The sequence below is a fragment of the Poecilia reticulata genome, chromosome 14, assembly GCF_904066995.2.
Source record: "Poecilia reticulata chromosome 14, P_reticulata-male-v2, whole genome shotgun sequence".
NCBI lineage: Eukaryota > Metazoa > Chordata > Actinopteri > Cyprinodontiformes > Poeciliidae > Poecilia > Poecilia reticulata.
This window is the reverse complement of record NC_088843.1, coordinates 203,044-222,500: the sequence shown is the minus strand read 5'-3', so window position 1 is coordinate 222,500 and position 19,457 is coordinate 203,044. Positions and strand designations below refer to the sequence as shown.

At 43.1% G+C, this 19,457-nt stretch overlaps 2 protein-coding genes across 5 annotated transcripts in view; one reads left to right on the top strand and one right to left on the bottom strand.

Moving 5' to 3' along the window:
* LOC145554816 (uncharacterized) overlaps positions 1-2,254 on the bottom strand; it is a 12,183-nt gene extending 9,929 nt beyond the window's left edge. Inside the window, exon 1 of the mRNA XM_081615439.1 lies at positions 2,146-2,254. The gene's annotated coding sequence lies outside the window, so the exon portion shown is untranslated. The remainder of the gene's footprint in view (positions 1-2,145) is intronic.
* A 1,960-nt stretch (positions 2,255-4,214) lies between these two features.
* kctd7 (potassium channel tetramerization domain containing 7) lies at positions 4,215-13,733 on the top strand. Of its 4 annotated transcripts, none has more exons than XR_014090824.1 (5): positions 4,215-4,710; positions 6,889-7,058; positions 9,401-9,579; positions 11,573-12,557; positions 12,589-13,733. XR_014090824.1 is itself a non-coding variant. In XM_008401958.3 (4 exons), the coding sequence occupies exons 1-4, from the start codon at positions 4,390-4,392 to the stop codon at positions 11,947-11,949; spliced, it is 1,047 nt and encodes a 348-aa protein (XP_008400180.2). In that variant the 5' UTR covers positions 4,215-4,389; the 3' UTR covers positions 11,950-13,733. The 4 variants fall into 4 exon arrangements, 1 of the variants encoding a protein (XP_008400180.2); XR_014090825.1 differs by having other exon boundaries at positions 11,573-13,210; positions 13,262-13,733; XR_014090823.1 differs by having other exon boundaries at positions 11,573-13,227; positions 13,262-13,733.
* Positions 13,734-19,457: the final 5,724 nt, after the last annotated feature.

Below are 19,457 nucleotides of genomic sequence, written 5' to 3'. Positions count from 1 at the left end.
TCCATTTTATGTGAGCGACAGAAAAAGTCATAACAACAAAATTCTGATATTTAAACAACCTGAAAACCTTTAATGCTAAAGCTGAAGACAGAACGAAACATCATTATTATTTTCTGTCTGACATGAAATTAGAGAAAATTTCCCTGTTTTAAATTTCTAAATGACAAAATATTGAGAGAAAAGAATATTTAAATACTGAGTTTTGGTGTGAAATGTGTTCATCAACAACAGAACTGAAAACTGGCAAAGATGGCGGCCGGGTCTCAAACCATCATGGCTGAAAAGCCGCTCCGACAGGAAGAAGACAGATAAACGGAGAAAACTTCGTTACAAGAACAATAAATGAATTTAGTCTGAGTAAAATGGAGAATGGAAACATTTAGCCGTAATGGAGCTCCGTACATTTGACAGACGGAGGGGAAGAACTGATGCTTCATAAAATGGAGATCATTTTATGTGGAATATTGAAATAACAAGTTAAAGCCTGGATACAAATTGATCTTTCAAATAAACAATAAATAATCAAACCACCAAATTAATCAGACATTAAAGAGAAGAAAAATCACAAAGTCCTTTAAAGCTTCTATAATCCTTATCTTAAAAAGCTGCTTTAGCTGCAGCTAAATGTGGTAAGATAGTTTTTAGTCAACATCTAGTTTTACTTTAAATGTCTTAGAAACAGAATTACGTTTGAACATTTAAATCACGAAGAGCCACACTGTAAAACAACTAACTTTACTAAATGTACAGCAACTAGCCTAGCTTAGCTCATTGGATTAGCTTAGCTTGATTTTGTGTTTTAGTATATTTAATCTATAATTATTAGTATAGTAATGTATAAAGACACTCATTCTGTTTAAATGGAAAGTTAAACATTAATAAGTTTTATCATTTTTAAAGTAGTATAATAAAATGATTTCAGTTAAATATTACTTTCCTGAGGTTCAATTTCCCAGATTTAAGAAGTTTCAGTAAAATGTTTAATAACTTCACTTAGTAACTTTAATATATTTAATCAATCCCACTGTGGAAGTATTTAGAGGATTTCTGGATTATTATTGGGACACAAAACTGAGCCAGATTAAACTGAACGAATTTAAACTGCAGCAGATTAAAGTTAAAGTAGAAAAACACTTTGGGGGCAAATATTGACTTATTTCACAAAGAAATATTAAAAATGTCTTTGTGAAATAATTGACCAAATAGACCAACTTATAAACTTATAAAGCCGATCAGTAACTGAAAACGTTTTAAAACTTCAGCATGGATTTTTGAAGCAGTTATTTTTACTCGCTGATCATAATTTCCATTAAAGTTTCTTTGGTTTTCTGAGTGAAGTCGGTTCTGTGGAAAGTGGCTCTGCAGTGGGCGGAAAGTTTTCATCAGATTGTTGCTGCTGGTTTTACAGAGAAACTTTAGGATGTTTTGTTCTAACCAGAATCAGACGCAACTCTGATAAAAGTACAGAATATTAAATTACTGGACATCTGACCTCAATAATCTGGACTCTGAGTCCTAAATGCTGTTTTCTCTCCTACTTCATGTTTGCTGCAGTATTTCTCCGTAAAGTCAATAAATATTGTAAATCATAAATACTTCAGCTTCTGCATGTTTGATTTTATTTTATTATTCTTGTTTAGTTTATTTCCCTCCATTTGTCCGATGCTTTATATGTAAACAAAAGTATCACCAATGCAAACAACATGTTAATATTATTTTATGCCTTTTAGTTTAATGAACTGAGATCATTTAAATAAATCATGATTGTAAATATGTAAAGTATCATAGCTGTGATTTCGCTGCGTTGATCTGACAGGATGAAAATCCCCTGATGTGTTTAAAGTCATGACAGTTGATGTTTTTTATTTGTCCTCTTAAATATCGATAAAGTTATGAAACATCATAAAGAATGAAAGAACTTCTCATCTGAGAAACAAACTTTTATGATGTGTGAATAATTTACCTGAACCGTTTATTGGAAAATTTCTGAAAAACATCTGAGCAGGTGAACAAAAGCCTGTCAGACTGACAACAAGTATAAATATAAATATAAATATAAATATAAATATAAATATAAATATAAATATAAATATAAGTATAAATATAAGTATAAATATAAATATAAATATAAATGGTTTCTGTTACCTTCAGAGATCCAGCCGCCTTCATTCTTCACTGTTTAGTTGAGCAGGTCGACTGTCAGCTCTGCTTCCTGTTTCAGCGTCTCCCCACATCCGGCGCTTTGTGGTTTCTACTGGTCACAGAGCAAAACTAATGAGCTGCAGGGCTGCAGGCCCCTCACCTTATTCTCTTTATTTAGATTGTTTATGCTCATTTTACAGTCATTCCTGCTACCAGGGCCAGAACACAACAACGTTTGCTCTAAAGCAGCTTCTGTTCCAACGTTGACTTTTATTTTAACAGGACGAATTTCAATCACTTCAACACTGGAGCTCAACTTGGGTTGCTAGGTAACAGGCTGGGCTAATATGGGGTTGCTAGGTAACAGGCTGGGCTCCTATGGGGTTGCTAGGTAACGGGCTGGGCACCTATGGGGTTGCTAGGTAACGGGCTGGGCACCTATGGGGTTGCTAGGTAACGGGCTGGGCACCTATGGGGTTGCTAGGTAACGGGCTGGGCTAATATGGGGTTGCTAGGTAACAGGCTGGGCTAATATGGGGTTGCTAGGTAACGGGCTGGGCTCCTGTGGGGTTGCTAGGTAACGGGCTGGGCTCCTATGGGGTTGCTAGGTAACGGGCTGGGCACCTATGGGGTTGCTAGGTAACGGGCTGGGCACCTATGGGGTTGCTAGGTAACGGGCTGGGCTCTTGTGGGGTTGCTAGGTAACGGGCTGGGCTCGTATGGGGTTGCTAGGTAACGGGCTGGGCTCCTGTGGGGTTGCTAGGTAACGGGCTGGGCTCCTGTGGGGTTGCTAGGTAACGGGCTGGGCTCCTATGGGGTTGCTAGGTAACGGGCTGGGCTCCTGTGGGGTTGCTAGGTAACGGGCTGGGCTCCTCCTGATTTGTGCCGTTTCTTTCTAAAGGTTTTTTAAACGGCTCATTTTCCAGATACTATAAAACATACATTTACTACCAAAACACAGCTGGGTGTTTTTTTAAGTGATTTGTTTTTATAGCTGTTGAAACTCAAATGGAGGAATAAAAATGTGCAAAATGTGAATTTCCCCTTCAAGACTCTCAACAATGACCAAATGTGACGACAGATTGTTCCACCTGAGCTCCTGTTTCCTGATTTTTATTGGTAAAATAAGTTTCAAATAATTTACTATTTTCCTTCTATTTCACGTTGATGCGTTTCTTTGTGTTGGTGTGTCATATAAAACTGGACTGCATGCTTTGAAGTTTGTTTTTAACGTGACAAAATGTGAAACACTCGAGGCAACATGGCTGAGAAACACACAAGCCGCCATTTTCCCCACGCAGACCAAGAGAAGATGACACACTTTTACAAGAACCAGAAGCTTTGATCTTGATGTGAAGAAAAATGAGATGATGGGGGACAAGAAGAGAAACGGCGTCTGCAGGAGAAACTCTGATTTTCAGAAGCCTCAGCGGAGAAGATAAAAGCAGAGCTTTGGACAAAAATGACCTCAGAAAAAGTCTTTGCTCAGAAGAGGAACGAAACCATCAAAGAGACGGAAAAAGAAAAACATGACCAGACGGAGAAAAGTCTCCAAAAAGAAACAGACATGAGTCGTTTCTACTTCATGAGAACAGAAAACTAGAGACTTTCAGCAAAAATTAGTGAAATCTGAGAATAGAAAATAAATGATACATTGAAATGTTTATATATGCATATATATATGTGTGTGTGTGTGTGTGTCGTCATTCTCATATCCCTTCCCCACAATGACAAAAGTCTAGTTCTGCCACATATTTATGTAATTTAAATACTTATTTTTAATTATTATATCAAAATGTATTGAGTTGGGGCTGCAGAGCCCAAGGCGCCATTTACACAAGAACCGCCACTGATTCGGTTTTATTGTTTGTACTTTCAAAGACCTGTTATGGTGTCAACAGTTATTATCGTAATCACTATCAATAATATGCAGATCATTCAAAGGTATCTGTCCTTTTAAACTTGACGTACGGACGTTCCAGTTCACTTCTACGTCACGCCACGTACGTTCCAAAGCTGACGTAGCGGAGCGTGCTGAGGTCCTGATAAATCCTTCATGAACAGCGATGCTGTTGAGGCTTTCCGTCACTGGAGGCGTCATTTCCCCGCTTTCGCTTCGCCTCTGGTGGGTGGTGGGCTGAGCTCCAGCCACACCCTCTTGTTGTTGTTGTCCCGGGAGATCCACTGCTGGTTCCGCGGCTCCAGGCGTCTCCCTCTCCCCGGCAGCTGGCCCCGCCGGCCGCGTGCATGCAGCAGAATGGCTCGAGCGGCTCCATCGGCTCTGACGGCGGCAGGGAGCGGCAGGCTCTGTCCTTCAGCCCGCTGCCCGCCGCTACTACACGGGTGAGGCGGTTCATTCAGGAGCGACAGAGGACGCTGCCGCTGCCCAAAGTGATGGTGGTATTCTCGGCCGCTGGCGACGCGGACAAACCGAGCGATGCCATGTCCAGCTCGGACCCAACGGAGGAGGGCGACGGCGTCCGGAAGCCGCCGGCCTCCCCCTCCCCGAAGCACCGCGCAACGAGCAAGCCGCTTCGCGCCGCGCTGACCACCCCGGAGCCGCAGGAGGTGGGTAGGCCTCTTCACGGAAAGTCACCACGCCGAGCATTATTTATTCACTAGATAACAACTAATGACGCTACACAACGAGGCTTCAATAAAACAAACCACTGTGTGGTGTCCAGAGGCAGCCATAGAGACCAGGCGGCCATTAAACACATTATAGCTCCAATAACTCCACAGTTTGACTGTTTGTGGACATTTACTCTGCGGTCCGTGGTTGGCTTAGCCGCCGAGCCGCGCGGTGATTGGCTGGGAGCCGTGTCTCGGTGATTGGCTGGGAGCCGTGTCTCGGTGATTGGCTGGGAGCCGTGTCGCGGTGATTGGCTGGGAGCCGTGTCTCGGTGATTGGCTGGGAGCCGTGTCTCGGTGATTGGCTGGGAGCCGTGTCGCGGTGATTGGCTGGGAGCCGTGTCTCGGTGATTGGCTGGGAGCCGTGTCTCGGTGATTGGCTGGGAGCCGTGTCGCGGTGATTGGCTGGGAGCCGTGTCACGTGGGTCATAGTTTAAGCGTCTTATTTCTATTGAAACCCACTAAACCCAAGTCTCCAAGGACCCATCAGCAGCTCCCACAACATAGATATATGTGGATAGATCAGCAAGTTAACACAAGGAACGTTAACGCCAGATGGATAGTAGATTATTAAAACCACTATAAATGGATTTCCACTACATAGACAGATTGAGCATTTTTTCCTATTGGATGATTAGATGGATTAAAATTCCCATGATGGATGGATTATTAATCCAGTGAGATGAATAAATGGATGGATTATTAATCCAGTGAGGGGAGGATGGATGGATTATTGCAGTGTTATAAAGTTTTTATCACCTCCAACAGTTTTTGTTGCTCGATCCTCTTTGTCTGAATTTTGCAGATATGCAGCATATTGGAGTAGCGACACTAGACTGGTGTTTAAATGTGGAAAAATCACTTCTGTGTAAAATTAGTAAGGCATATTTCAATTATTCCCATTTTTATAGAAAAGTAACCCCCATAAAATGTTTCTGTTAAACTTGAGGGTTTTAGCTGCTCTGGAGGCTGCAGATGAAATGTGACGTTTGCCGATTCTGCTGTTGGACTCTGAGCTTTGGTCAGATTCTGGAGGTTTGGACCTGAAATGGTTAAAAACCAGCGTCTCTGCTGGGTTGTGAGAACAGTTGGTGTGTGAAGCCACTTCCTGCGCAGCTGCTTTGCAGCCGGAGCAGCAATAGAAATATTGATCGTGTATCGAGATGAAGCCAGAGGTCAGCGGGTCAGAGGTCAGCGGGTCAGAGGTCAGCGGGTCAGGCGCTCGGCCCTCTTCCAGGTCCAGATAAAACCTCAGGAAACGGAGATGTTTGGGTTGCGCGAAAAATAATCTTCTTTTCATTTTTTTCTAAAATTAAAAAGCAACTTTAAAGGAGAAAACTAGAATTTAAACAGTTAAAAGCTCAGAATATGCATAAATATTTGGTATGAGAGGCAAAAACTGAAAATATTATGGAAAAACACATTTCATAAATTTTTGTTGCTGTTTAAAATAGATTTTTTTTTTAGATCTAAGCAGGTGGAGCAATTTTATTTATAAAAAGGAAATAATAATATCCCACCATGCATTACTCTGGAAACCATCCAATTTACAAACGAAACATGTGAAAATTCAGATTTAAATAGTTAAAATCTCACAGTTCATAATATCTACGCCTGCTGACTGAAGCCTTGAATTCATCATTTCACAGTAAAAAACCCTAAAATCTTACCAAATATTTTAGTCTATTTTTTAGTGCAAATATCTGAATTCACTTGAAACAAAACTAAAGTAACTTACAGGCAACTTTTCAATAAATTCTAGGAGTTTTTTAAGTCCATAATTATTAAACATAATAATAAAAAATGAGTTCAACTTGCAGTTCTTATAGTGAGAACAATGTCTTAGTTTAAATGAAATAATCTTAATCCTGGTATTTTTCCATCATTATTAATGAATTGTTGACTTTTATATGTTGATGAACATCTACAGTTACTTTAGTTTATTTCTCAGATATTTGAGCTAAACTAGACAATAACACTTGTTGGGATTCAGTTTTTACAGTGCAGATGGATGAACGTTGCTATGGGAACCATTGTGACTCAAAGCTGGTTCTGTTTGTTTGAACTGTCCAGTTAATCGACCGTCAATAACTGATTATTATCTGTTATCATCAGTTTCCGGAGGTGATCTCCCTGAACGTGGGGGGGACGCTCTTCACCACGCGCCTGTCCACGCTGCGGCGCTACGACGACACCATGCTGGCCGCCATGTTCAGCGGCCGCCATTACATTCCGCGGGACGCCGAGGGCCGCTACTTCATCGACCGGGACGGCGCTTACTTTGGGTGAGCTCCGACCGGAACCAGCGCGCAGCCAGAGCTTCCTGCCACCAGGACAAGTTTCTAAAAACCTTCTCTGAGAAGCAGCTCGTTAAATCCTGACACATTTTCATGGATCCGCCATTGAGAAGCAAACGGGCCGCGTCGTCTCAGTGACGTCACCCGGTGTATTTCTGCGTTAAGTGGAAAATCTGTGAATGAAACCAGGAAGAACGAACGAAACGCTGCAGAGGATTTTCATGTTTTTCAGAACTTCACTGACATTCCTGGTGAAAATTTATGCAAATTACAAACAAAGCTGTTGGGTTAATTATGAAGTCATTAATGCGTTAAGAAGATGCAATGTGGTGAAGCGACCACAAGGAGGCGGTAAAGGACCAGATTAAAAATCTCCGTTCTTACAGTTTTAACAATTACTCTCTTAAAAAACACATTTTTTATGATCAACTTCAATTCTTTAAATTATTTTGATAGTTTTTAACTTCTTTACTTTTACTGTTTCAACACTAACATTTAAGTGACTGAGGAAAACGGTTTTATGTCACAGATCTGTTGCAGATTGATAAAAATGAGGTCATGGTCCTTATAATGCACTTTATACAGTAAATTATTATTAACCAGGAGACAAACTGTCTGTCTGGAGTTAAATTAGACAACATTTCTCCTGTTTTAGGTCGGTTACAATCACAATATTTGCTAAATAATTTAGCAGATATAATTATATTTTCTAAACGCTAAAATCACAAGAGAGAAAATAAGTCAGATTTAATTATTAATGTCTTTAATCAGTTTTTGATTTTGAACTACATGACTTGGGTCAAACGTTTGAATTTTAGTTGAAGTTTGGTTTAACTTGAGGCAGTGGGAGAGAGAATGATTTAAACTGCTGCACATATTTCAATCTTTGCCCGATCACAGCCTGTCTTTATTTTAAAAATACATATTTATATTGTTTCTTTAGGTTTTTTTAAGAGATGGTCATTATTTTGGTACGTAAACTTTCTACTCTGAAGACATGAAAACATCTGACGTAATTTTAGTAAATGGAAATAATTTTGGAAATTCTAAACGACCTGAAACTAAAGAAATTCAGCCTGATTGAAAAGGTGGATGGCTGCACAGTGGTGCAGTGGGTAGAGCTGTTGCCTTGCAGCAAGAAGGTTCTGGGTTCGATTCCCGGTCTTTCTGCATGGAGTCTCCATGTTCTCCCTGCATGGTGGGTTTTCTCCAGGTACTCCAGTTTCCTCCCACAGTCCAGAAACATGTCAGGTTAATTGGTCTGTCTAAATTCTCCCTAGGTGTGAGTGTGTGTGTGCATGTTGTGTGTCTCTGTGTTGCCCTGCGACAGACTGGTGACCTGTCCCGGTGACCTGTCCCGGTGACCCCGCCTCTCACCCAGAACGTTGCTGGAGAGGCAGCAGCTCCTCATGACCCCTTAGGGAAAGTTGGAGGAATCTTTTTATTCGGTGTATGTAAACTTCTGGTTTCAGCTTGTCGGGGACCAGACAGTACAAAGAGCAGAACACAGGTGTTGAATTAAAAAAAGGTGGGTTTTTATTTACCCAAAGGTATGAACAAAGGTTAACTTAACAATTAAACAGACATGCCAATAAAAGAGGTCAACAAATTATTAGACTCAAGACATAACTAACGTGAGAACAAACTGAGCTGCTGAAATGAGACTTTAAAAATGGGTTAGCTAAACCATGTGGACACAATAGGGGAAAACAAAATGGCTGCCACCTGACAACTAGCACAAACAGTGAAATAAACCCCAGCATGACACAGGTGGTTCAGTCCAATGAGGCCCTCAGCAGAACTTCAGGAACCAGGGAGGGGAGCCAAACACCCGGGTAACTGAAGACAATGTTAATACATCACCACTGAACCTTGCATTAATATGTGTGCACTCCATACAAACAATATAAAGAATACTTAAACTACAAAACAAACTAAAGTGAAAGCCAACTTATGACACGGTGTGGATCTCCATCACTCAGCTGAAAGACTTTTTATTTAATTCAGTCTCTAAAAACATAAATCAACCAAAATGGAAATTTGGTCGCTCAGTTTTACAAAAAGCAGACTAGAAAACTATTTTTTATTTTTTTGATGAAGTTTAAAACTACCAGAAGCCAGTTGAGTCATTTTAGACCTTAGATTTAATTTGATATTAAGAATTCAGAATTGACTTTGAATGTAATAAATGAAAACATCTCATTTGTGCGATCATAATCTGTCTTTATTCGTTTTTAAACATATTTACTGTTTCTCTAGGGTTTTACTTTACCCGTTTTTGTTCCGTTTTCCTAACTGAGCGTTTCAGAGTAATTTTCTTCCGTCTGAAGGGACATCCTGAATTTCCTGCGGGAAGGCGAGCTGCCGCAGCGGGACCGGGTCCGGTCCGTCCACCGGGAGGCGCAGTACTACGCCATCGGGCCGCTGCTGGACCGCCTGGAGGAGACGCAGCCTCTGACCGGGGAGAAGGTCAGGCAGGCCTTCCTCGACCTGCTGCCCTACTACAGAGGTCTGACGCTAACAAGGCTAGCCGCTAGCTTTGCTAACACGGCTAGCTTCACTAACAGGGCTAGCTCCGCTAACACGGCTAGAGGTTAGCTTCATTAACACAGCTAGCCTTGCTAGGTAGCTTTGCTAACACTGCTAGTGGCTAGCTTCACAACAGCAACACGTCTAACCGTTCATCATGGCTACTGTTGGTTTAAATGTCTGAAAAGTGTGGCATACTTCTGTCTTTTGGGTGGGTCTCTGCCACAGGGTGACCGTGAATCCTTAAAAAGTCTTAAATTCATGTGTCTAAAATTAAAGCCTTAAAACATCAAATTCACTTTAAAAACTAAGAAAAAGCCTGGCAGCCAAGCTAAGCTAAGCTAACACTGGTAGGTTACAGAGCATTAGCAGGTCGGCTCTTTCATAACGTAGAAACGTTCACAGGGTGGGAAGCCTTAGCAAGCTGCCATGAACAACGAGAAGATTTTAGCTTCACGCAGAAAAACACTTTATAAAATCCTTTATATCTATAGCATCATGCAAAGAACCTGATGAGCCGAGGATTCTGGGTAAAATCACCAACAGTCAGAGGAAAATGCGGCTTTAAGCAGATTAATCTGTTATTATCATTACATTATGAGAGCTGTAAGATGAAATAACTATTAATTACACGTGTTACTGGTTTGGTTAATTATTCCCTTTTACTTTAGTTGTTACTAGAGATGTGCCGTTCAGGTTTTTTCCTGCCGATACCGATCACCCATGAGGACCGATCACCGATACCGATCACATAATTATTATTCTTTTTTATCATAAACACAACCGGTTACATTTTGTGGGAAAAGGAACCATGAATTCACCTTAATTTAGACAAAAACTTGTTTTTAATGACTTTTTCCAAGAAGAAAACTAAACAAAACAGACATTGTGCAAATTGTCCTGCTATCAGTAAAACTATCTTTAACAGACTGATAACATATGGAGGCTCTGAAGAGGCTAAATTATGCAAAGAGCCAAAATAAAACCTCAACATTGCCAAAATATTCATGTATAAAACTTAACATTCAAAGGCAAAAACAGGATCCATTACAATAAACAATCCAGAGTTACTGAATGAAAACTTCCTGTTAGCATGGCGGCTAGCTGATTACTGCTAGTTCTGAGTGGCTGTTTCTGACTGAGCAGAGTAATTATGCAGAGCAGGGAGGAGATCGATTATTTTTTAGAGATTATCTGTCTCATGTTAGGACAGCGAAAGTTTTAATACGTATGTAAAATGTATTTTTTAGGTTAGATGCTGCAGCTTTAAGCAGAGGTTCGGTGTGAGAGTCACTACCAGGTGGAGCAGAAGCGGCGCTCCGTCTGTGAAATATTACTACCTGTAGCGTAGCAGCGGTTCAACAGCGAGAGCAGAACCAGCGTCTTACATCGCAGCTCCAAGACTTAAATCATTTTATTTGTTTAGCTTTCTGACCGTCATGCTAATCCGGGTGAGTGTTTGTAGCTGTGCTGCTTTACCTGCTATCTGATCCTCCATATGTCAAGTATGTCATTGTTTTTATGTCTATTAGCTTCGTTGTGTTGATGCATTTTGACCTGCTTCAATTTTCCGCCGCAACACGCAAACGTCCCCATTCACTCAGTGCGTCATAGTTATAGTTCAACATCACTTAGGATTTGTTGCTGCGCGTTTGCAGAGTGAAGGAAAGAGGAGACCAGCTGCACAGGCAGGCTGAGAAATGAGATGCAGGTGATCGGCAACAAGAGGCCGTGATCGCCGATCATGCACTTTTTCACGGAAATCGGCCGGTTATGATCGGTGACCGATCGATCGGCACACCTCTAGTTGTTATGATGTGTAACCATAGCAACAAGGTAGCATTTTACTCCATTAGTTCCCAGAAGCTGTTGTTGTTTTCATATCTAGTATTTAGCTGCTGAGCGTGTTTCCCTACGAGGTGATGGGGGCTGCCGAACATTAACGTGTTTTCACTGAACCGCCGTGATTTCAGACAATCTGGAGCGCATCGTGGAGATCGCCAAGCTGCGGGCGATGCAGAAGAAGGCGCGCTTCGCCAAGCTGAAGGTGTGCGTCTACAAGGAGGAGATGCCCATCACGCCGTACGAGCGGCCGCTCTTCAACTCGCTGCGCTTCGAGCGCGCCGACGGCGACGCCAAGCTGTTCGAGCACCACTGCGACGTGGACGTGTCGTTCGGGCCGTGGGAGGCCGTGGCCGACGTCTACGACCTGCTGCACTGCATCGTCAGCGACCTGGCGCAGCGCGGCATCGCCGCAGAGCAGCAGTGCATCGGCGTCTGCGACAAGCACCTCATCAACCACTATTACTGCAAGAGGCCCATCTACGAGTTCAAGATCACCTGGTGGTGAAAGGCGGCGCGGACCGGAACCGGAACCAGAACACGGCTTTTAACTCTGTTTTCTAATCAAACTGAAAGGATTTTACAATGTGACCCTTTAAATCTGCTTCCTGTGGTTTAAACGCAGCGCCTTCATCATGAACGCATCAGAAACATTTAGACGGTGTTGGGCCAGACGGTGGCGCTTCTTAATAAAATGATTAGCAGATTAAAACCATAATAAAGTCGGAAAATGACCAGAAAAGTTTTTTAATCTTGGATCAGCAGCAACGTTCTGCTACCAACGATAATCTGATGCGGATATTTCATCTCTGTAAACCAAAACATCTCAACATTCCTCATTTAAATGTTCTTCATTTTTAGGGTTAGAAAACGGCTTCATTCCAATAATAATTTGACTTTATTGTCATTTTCTGGTATTTTACGATTTTATTCTGGCATCTGGCTCCAACACTCCGTTTCACACAAACCCAAACATTTCAATGTTTTCAGTTCATCTCTGGATCTGTTTCTGTTCAGTCGGGTCCAAATTACTACAGATGACATGAAACCCAAACCAAGTTAACTCCAGTTAAACATCTGGTGGTATCGTAGATCCTCCTGCATGAGCGGAACCAGGCGGTTCTGCTGGAACCAGACGTGGAACCAGGCGGTTCTGCTGGAACCAGGCGGTTCTGCTGGAACCAGACGTGGAACCAGACGGTTCTGCTGGAACCGAAACAGGAGATGTATCTGATGATCCTGCCAACACCCAGCCAGGAATCTTTTCTCCTGGAGGAAACTTTAATTTGACAGCATCTGTTTCCATTCAGGCCCAAACTGCAGCTCGTTTTTACCCAACAAACCGACCAGCTATGCAAATGCAGCAGAATTAAACTGATGTTTGTGTTGACGATGGCGGATCCGTAGTTTTCACGTTTCGTGAAGCCACATCGCCTTCGGTCCGTTTTTCAGCAGTTATTTTCCGTCGGCATCAGATTCGTTGGTTTCCGTTTGGAGGGGTAACCATGGAAACGTGCAGCCGTCTGATTGGACGCTCCACCAGGAAGCCAGACGCTTCCTGTACTGATCAATGGATGGAATGAAGCGGGATCGATAACGATCCATCGGCAGCTTTGTGTTCTGATCACAGCTAATAATCGCGTTGCTGTAGTGACGTGATATTTTCCTCTAGGCTGTGTGTCAGGTGAACTGAGATATATTTTCTTTACGCGTCGCTGAAGGAGCGTCGGGAAAGGTCAAGGTTCAGCAGAGGTCAAGGTTCAGCAGAGGTCAAGGTTCAGCAGAGGTCAAGGTTCAGCAGAGGTCAAGGTTCAGCAGAGGTCGGCGTGTTTTTGTTTCATGGGTCACTAAAATAAGGAGATTCTCTGTTTTAAGGGATTACATTGCTGGACATTTGGCAGCGGTGAATTTTGCAGCCACTGTAGAAGTTTATTAGAAAATAGCGCCACCTTCAGGGAGAATTTTAGACTTTTTAGCATTTGTCATTTCCATCACTTGAGTCCTGCTGTACTTGACTGAGCACCATGTGATTGTAACAGAAACGTCATCGTGTTAAAATGAGAATCACCTCATCAGATCTGATTAATTTGCCATAACGCTGAAGATCCACATCCTGTCCCTGAAACATGACTAATCTTTATGACTTCCAGTGTTTTTAATGTTTTTATATCGCGGTTTGTTTGTTTTAGCTTCTAGGAAGCTCCAGATCTCTAGTTGTCTTTTATTTGTCTGTATTTAATAAATGAAAACATAATTTTTATGTTGTGGTAAAATAAAACTGTTAAACTGCAATAGGATTCCTCTGCTTTTATTTCTTAGGGTTTGTGGAAAACATTTACAAAACTCGTAAAAAGTTTATACATATATATATATATTTCAATCTGGAGAGACTCAGACAGGGAAAGAAACCGATTAAAAAGTTTATTGACAAGTAAACATTAAAGTCTGTGGCGTTCAGGCCGAGGACGTCGAGCTGGAGCTGCGATAAGCTAACATTCCTGATGCTGCGTAGGAATGTAGACCCCTGGGGCCGGTGGAGCAGCGGAGAGGGATGTGGCCTGAGAGCCAGGAGCTGAAGGTGGAGGTGGGTTGATTGCAACTGGTAAGCAGAGGAGGCCGTGGATGAAGGTCCTTATCAACTGGAGCTCGGTTGATGATTGGCCCATGATGAGGCTTGGTCCAGGGAGATGAGGGGGAGGCGCAGATTGATCAGGCTGGAGAGCCTTCCAGACTGAATTTGCACCTAAGCTTCATATATATATATATATATATATATATATATATATATATATATATATATATATATATATATATATATATATATGGAACGACATAACCAAGTGCCGAGCATAGTGTGCAGGAACATCTGTGCAGAATAGGGACTGGAAGACCTGAGATCAAAGTGGGGAAAAACCCCAAAGGTGGTGGAAAACGACCGAGCTAAGATCCTGAGAGGCTTCAGATCCAGACAGACAGGATGGTGATGGAGAACCAACCGGACATTGTGGTGGATGTAGCAATACCAAGTGATACAACATCAGGAAAAAGGAGAAACTGGAGAAATACCAGGGCCTCAGGGAGGAACTGGAAAAGGCCTGGAAGTGAAGACCACAGTGGTGCCTGTGGTCATCGGGGCCCTCGGGGCAGACAGTCACCCCCAGTGGCTCAAACAGGAACAACATCAGACATCTCAGTCAATGTGCAGTTCTCCTCCAGGGAGCCAGGCTCCAGGCCTCTGGGTTCATGGCTGGTGACGCTCTGACTTATGACGTAGACACCATCCATGTTATTGGACGTACGAAAATTTCGCGCATGCGTACAACGCTGGGGGGGCAAAGAGACTAAATCTTTCACATTAACTCAGCGAAACTTATAAATGTAGGTATTAATTTCGTGCTGTGATCCACAGCAAAGGGAAAGAGAGGAAGCACTTTCTGCTCTGTATCCGCCACACTACGCAGACTCGTTGCCATAGCAACTGACAACAATGCCACGTCATGTTTTAGGATTTAACACCAAAAACAGTGAAGAATTTTGCGCACAGAACAAAACATTTAGTCTGTTGTTGTACGTTTTAGGCTTAATGTTTTATTAATAAATAATTGCGGTGATAGATTAGCTACCGCTGCTACTTTACTGAATTATTTAAACATTAACTGTAGCCCACAAAACGCACATTTATTTTAAAAAACTAAACAAAAGCATCTTATTGCTGTCTTACCTTTACGTATCAATGAAATCCATGCGCCGCTAATTCTGTATAAAATATCCGTTCATCCAAAGCCAAGTTTATCCTCCATGTCTTTTCTACTCCGTCTGAGAATCAAACTGTCTGGAAGTAAAACCTTCAGCTCCGTGTTGAAACTTTCAGCTCCGGTGTTGGTCTAACTTTAGTTATCATCTCCTGCTTCAGTTGAAACTTTAGAAAACTGTTAAAGTGTAGAAATGTAGTCGTTCATGTTGAAGAAAACAAATATATCGCTGTACGTATTTACTGTGTGGCTAGCTCCATGGCTAGCTCACCGTGTCTTACTCTGCAGTTGTGCAGTCACAATATGTGGGATCATGAGCGCCCCCAGCGGTGAGGCGAGAGAACTGCCTGCCTCACCTCCAGTCTGTTCTCTGCTGTTTCTGATCGCTCCTCCCCACACAAAACACGGTAAACACAAAAAACACTGTATATTATAAACATAAGCTAAATTATGGAAAATCAGTCCATATATTAAATGTTTCTTAGCCATTGTATTGCCGGCGTACAGACAGGACGAACATGCTGTAATAATGGCAGCCAGTGCAGTGAGCGAGAGGTTGATCAATCCCAGGTGAGGCTCAGCTGCTGCTGCCTCACCTGCTTCACTTCTGAGCATTTGAATGGGAAAATGCGACAATACAGCGACTTTCAAGAAAAAACTAATCAGAATTGGTTAAGCTAAGTTAAAAATAGATACTTTATAGTACAAACCACAAGGTGAAAATAGCAATATAAATGATTTTATTATTACGGACCGATACGGGATGCGATTTGTTCCGTACTCCACAAATATGGATGTGTAATAATAAAGAAATGGTGCCCGAGTATTTTATATAGTAGCTGCCCCAGTCATTGTTTCACTCATGGTGTTGGTGTTGTGATATTGCGCCCAACTGCATTCTGGGTAACAGACCAACCGACACGCTGCCGCCACCGCCTGGTCACCTTCTATCGCCCACAGCGTGGAGAACGAGGTGCTAAATGACCTGCAGACACCTGATCATAGACGGTCGGTAGGTAGATAGGCAGGGGTCAAAACTGGCTGCCATGTTGACACCTTGAGATGCCATGAGACCTAAATCCTGAACATCACGGCATGGAGAGCATCCCAGTTTTCCATGTCTGGCATATAACCATTCATTTTATCTGTTAAACTGGTTCTACTGGTCCTGTGTCCAGACAGAGGGATAATCAGTAGCCCAGCATCATGACCTGTTTGTTCTGAAGATCCTGCAGCTTCTCTTCCTAACCTGGCGCCTCCTCACCCTGACTCTCATACTGACAGGAGGAACCACAGAGCTCTGTTAGGTTAAAGCTCATCTTCTGAAGTTGGGATGTTTTTCCTCCAACAGGTTCCAGAGGAATCACCTCAAACCAGATGTTGGACTGGATTTTATTTCATTTGTGAATGTTAGAGTTTCAGCAGTGGAGCTATAAAGGTTGAAAAAGGTTATTATTCTGGAGAAAATCTCATCAACATCAATATTTCCACTAAATAAGAGGCAAAAATTGGGCCGGCTGTGTGGGCGGGGCCTTGCTCCTCTGGCCCCATTGAAGGGCATTTGGAAGCGGATGACAACGATTTGTTCCATTGTTTTCTTTTAGTTTTGTTTTGTGATCAAAGTTACTAATTTGTTTTCTTTTTGTTTTTGATTGACTAATTTGTTTTGCATTGCATGTTTGTTATTTTGGAATAATTTAACTCGTTAATCCTTTTTCCTTTTGTGTTTATTTTGTTCCAGGGACAGAGTAGTGGGCCTGAAGCCTCGTTTTTAAAAAGAACTGTTTTAAAGAAATTGTTAAATTAAACATTGTGCACTGCTAAGTCTGTGTTCGGGTGCATCTTGTTACTAAAGATCGCCACCTGCTGGTCACAATAAGGAGCCAGAGGAGGACGTGCTGCTCTCGGCCTGTTGGCGGCGTTCAGTTTATACTAAAACCTTCTGCGATCGACGTGTCGCCCCGCTGCTCTAGCAAAGCACAAACAGTTCAGAAACAATCTGAAATGAGAAAAAAGTTATTAACGGATTAAGTCTGTTTTAGATTGTTCTTGAAGAACTAATCAGTCACGGCTCACAGTGAACCGTTGATGTTTTACAGATGACAGCTGCTCCTCTTGCAGGTACAGCGAACCCCCTCTAAATGTTTTAGGGGTAGCAGCACCTGCCGGCCCCCCTTACTGTCACCCCTGGGCGTAAGGGATTATGATGATTAATAAACCCAACAATTTAACATTTCAGCTTATTTACTTTTACCTTCGGCATTCTTGAATTTAGACTACAAAATCGCTGCGAGAAATAAAAATGTCGGATTCACAAAGTCTGCTAACCAGAAGTCCTATAGATATCTCTGCACCAACAGGAGAGACTAAATTAAAGCTTTCTACTCTTGTAGAAGGTCCAAGTACAGACTTGCATTTATATTTCTATTTAAAGTCTTGACTGAGCAGAAATATGCTTAATAAAAGAGGAAATGCTTGAGGCCTGTAGCGTCAGTGTTTCTGAAATGAGCTCTGAGCTTTTAAAGCGTCTTCACTGCTAATGACTGTAAAAACTTTTCCAGTTGAATTTTGGTCAAAACACAAAAAAATATATAAAAACAGTAGAAAATGAACTAAAACCTCCACCACTGGTTAAAGTCTTATTATTCAGGTAACTGTAAATAAATAAGACACAATCATGGCTGATTTATCTCATAATTATAACTTTGTTTCTCCCAATTATACATTTAAATAAAAATATTCATGGCCAGCATTTTGTGACGTAATGTTTTGGTATCTTTCACTTCGCTGCTTAATAAATGTACTTTATATAACCATAAATATTTTATCTCTGCTGTTTGTTTTGCATTATTTTATCAGACTTTCAGTGATATTCTCTCCAGGCGCAGCGGATTTCAGGACGACGTCTCCAACCTGGCAACCCGACTGGAGAGCAGCTCCTCAACCGTTTCAATGAATATGCACACTTAGCCGCTGTTGTCATGGCAACACAATAATAGCCGAGCCGAGCCATATGCTGCACCGCTGCTTGTCAAACGTGTTTAAAAAGGTGTTTGCTGTCTGATTGTACAAACAGATGCTGCGCTGACATTTATCTGGTTTATCAGCAGATTAAATTTATCTGAGGTGGATTCTGACCAACATTTCATGACCTGAGCTGCTGCACAACTCAAGTTGTCCAACCAGAACAGATGAACAGATTTATGTTAAATGATGAGGCTACTTCCCAGGGCAGCACATTCTGGGGGAAGGGTCGCGGTTTCTGACTATCTGCGACCGTGGTCGCTCCTGGCCACGCCCCCGGTCGTTCATGGCCACGACCCCAGTAGTTCCTGGTCACGCCCCCGGTCGCTCCTGGCCACGCCCCGGTCGTTCCTGGCCACGCCCCCGGTCGTTCCTGGCCACGCCCCCGGTCGCTCCTGGTCACGCCCCTGTCGTTCCTGGTCACGCCCCCGATCGCTCCTGGCCACGCCCCGGTCGTTCCTGGCCACGCCCCCGGTAGTTCCTGGCCACGCCCCCGGTAGTTCCTGGTCACGCCCCCGGTCGCTCCTGGCCACGCCCCGGTCGTTCCTGGCCACGCACCCGGTCGTTCCTGGCCACGCCCCCGGTCGCTCCTGGTCACGCCCCTGTCGTTCCTGGTCACGCCCCCGGTCGCTCCTGGCCACGCCCCGGTCGTTCCTGGCCACGCCCCCGGTAGTTCCTGGTCACGCCCCCGGTAGTTTCTGGTCACGCCCCCGGTAGTTCCTGGTCACGCCCCCGGTCGCTCCTGGCCACGCCCCGGTCGTTCCTGGCCACGCCCCCGGTAGTTCCTGGCCACGCCCCCGGTCGTTCCTGGCCACGCCCCCGGTCGCTCCTGGTCACGCCCCCGGTAGTTCCTGGTCACGCCCCCGGTCGCTGCTGGCCACGCCCCTAACTAACCATTTACACTCACAGTGAAAACAACTGCAAACGGATGAACAATTATAGAACCGTACATCTTAGGTAATAGGGCGGGGCTATGCTGGGGTTGCTATGGAAACGGTCGGGGCTTTGCTGGGTAGGGAGGTTTTTCAAATGGCTCATTTTCCAGGCACCAAAAAGGTTCAGTGGTTTTTTAAGATCCAATTTTTTAAAGTCATGTTTGATATTTATCATGTTTCATACCTGAAGGTGTAGCTCGCTGACTGCGATCAAATGGGATCATGTAACACCGCCCCTTTAAGGAGTCCCGCCCCTTTAAGGAGTCCCGCCCCTTTAAGGAGTCCCGCCCCTTTAAGGAGTCCAA

What these genes read in the sequence shown, in the direction of transcription:
- kctd7 (XM_008401958.3), top strand. Translation starts at nt 4,390, where the DNA reads ATGCAGCAGAATGGCTCGAGCGGCTCCATCGGCTCTGACGGCGGCAGG. An exon ending in CCACCCCGGAGCCGCAGGAG is followed by an intron (nt 4,711 to 6,888) that starts GTGGGTAGGCCT and finishes TGTTATCATCAG; the next exon opens with TTTCCGGAGGTGATCTCCCT. An exon ending in CCTGCTGCCCTACTACAGAG is followed by an intron (nt 9,580 to 11,572) that starts GTCTGACGCTAA and finishes CCGTGATTTCAG; the next exon opens with ACAATCTGGAGCGCATCGTG.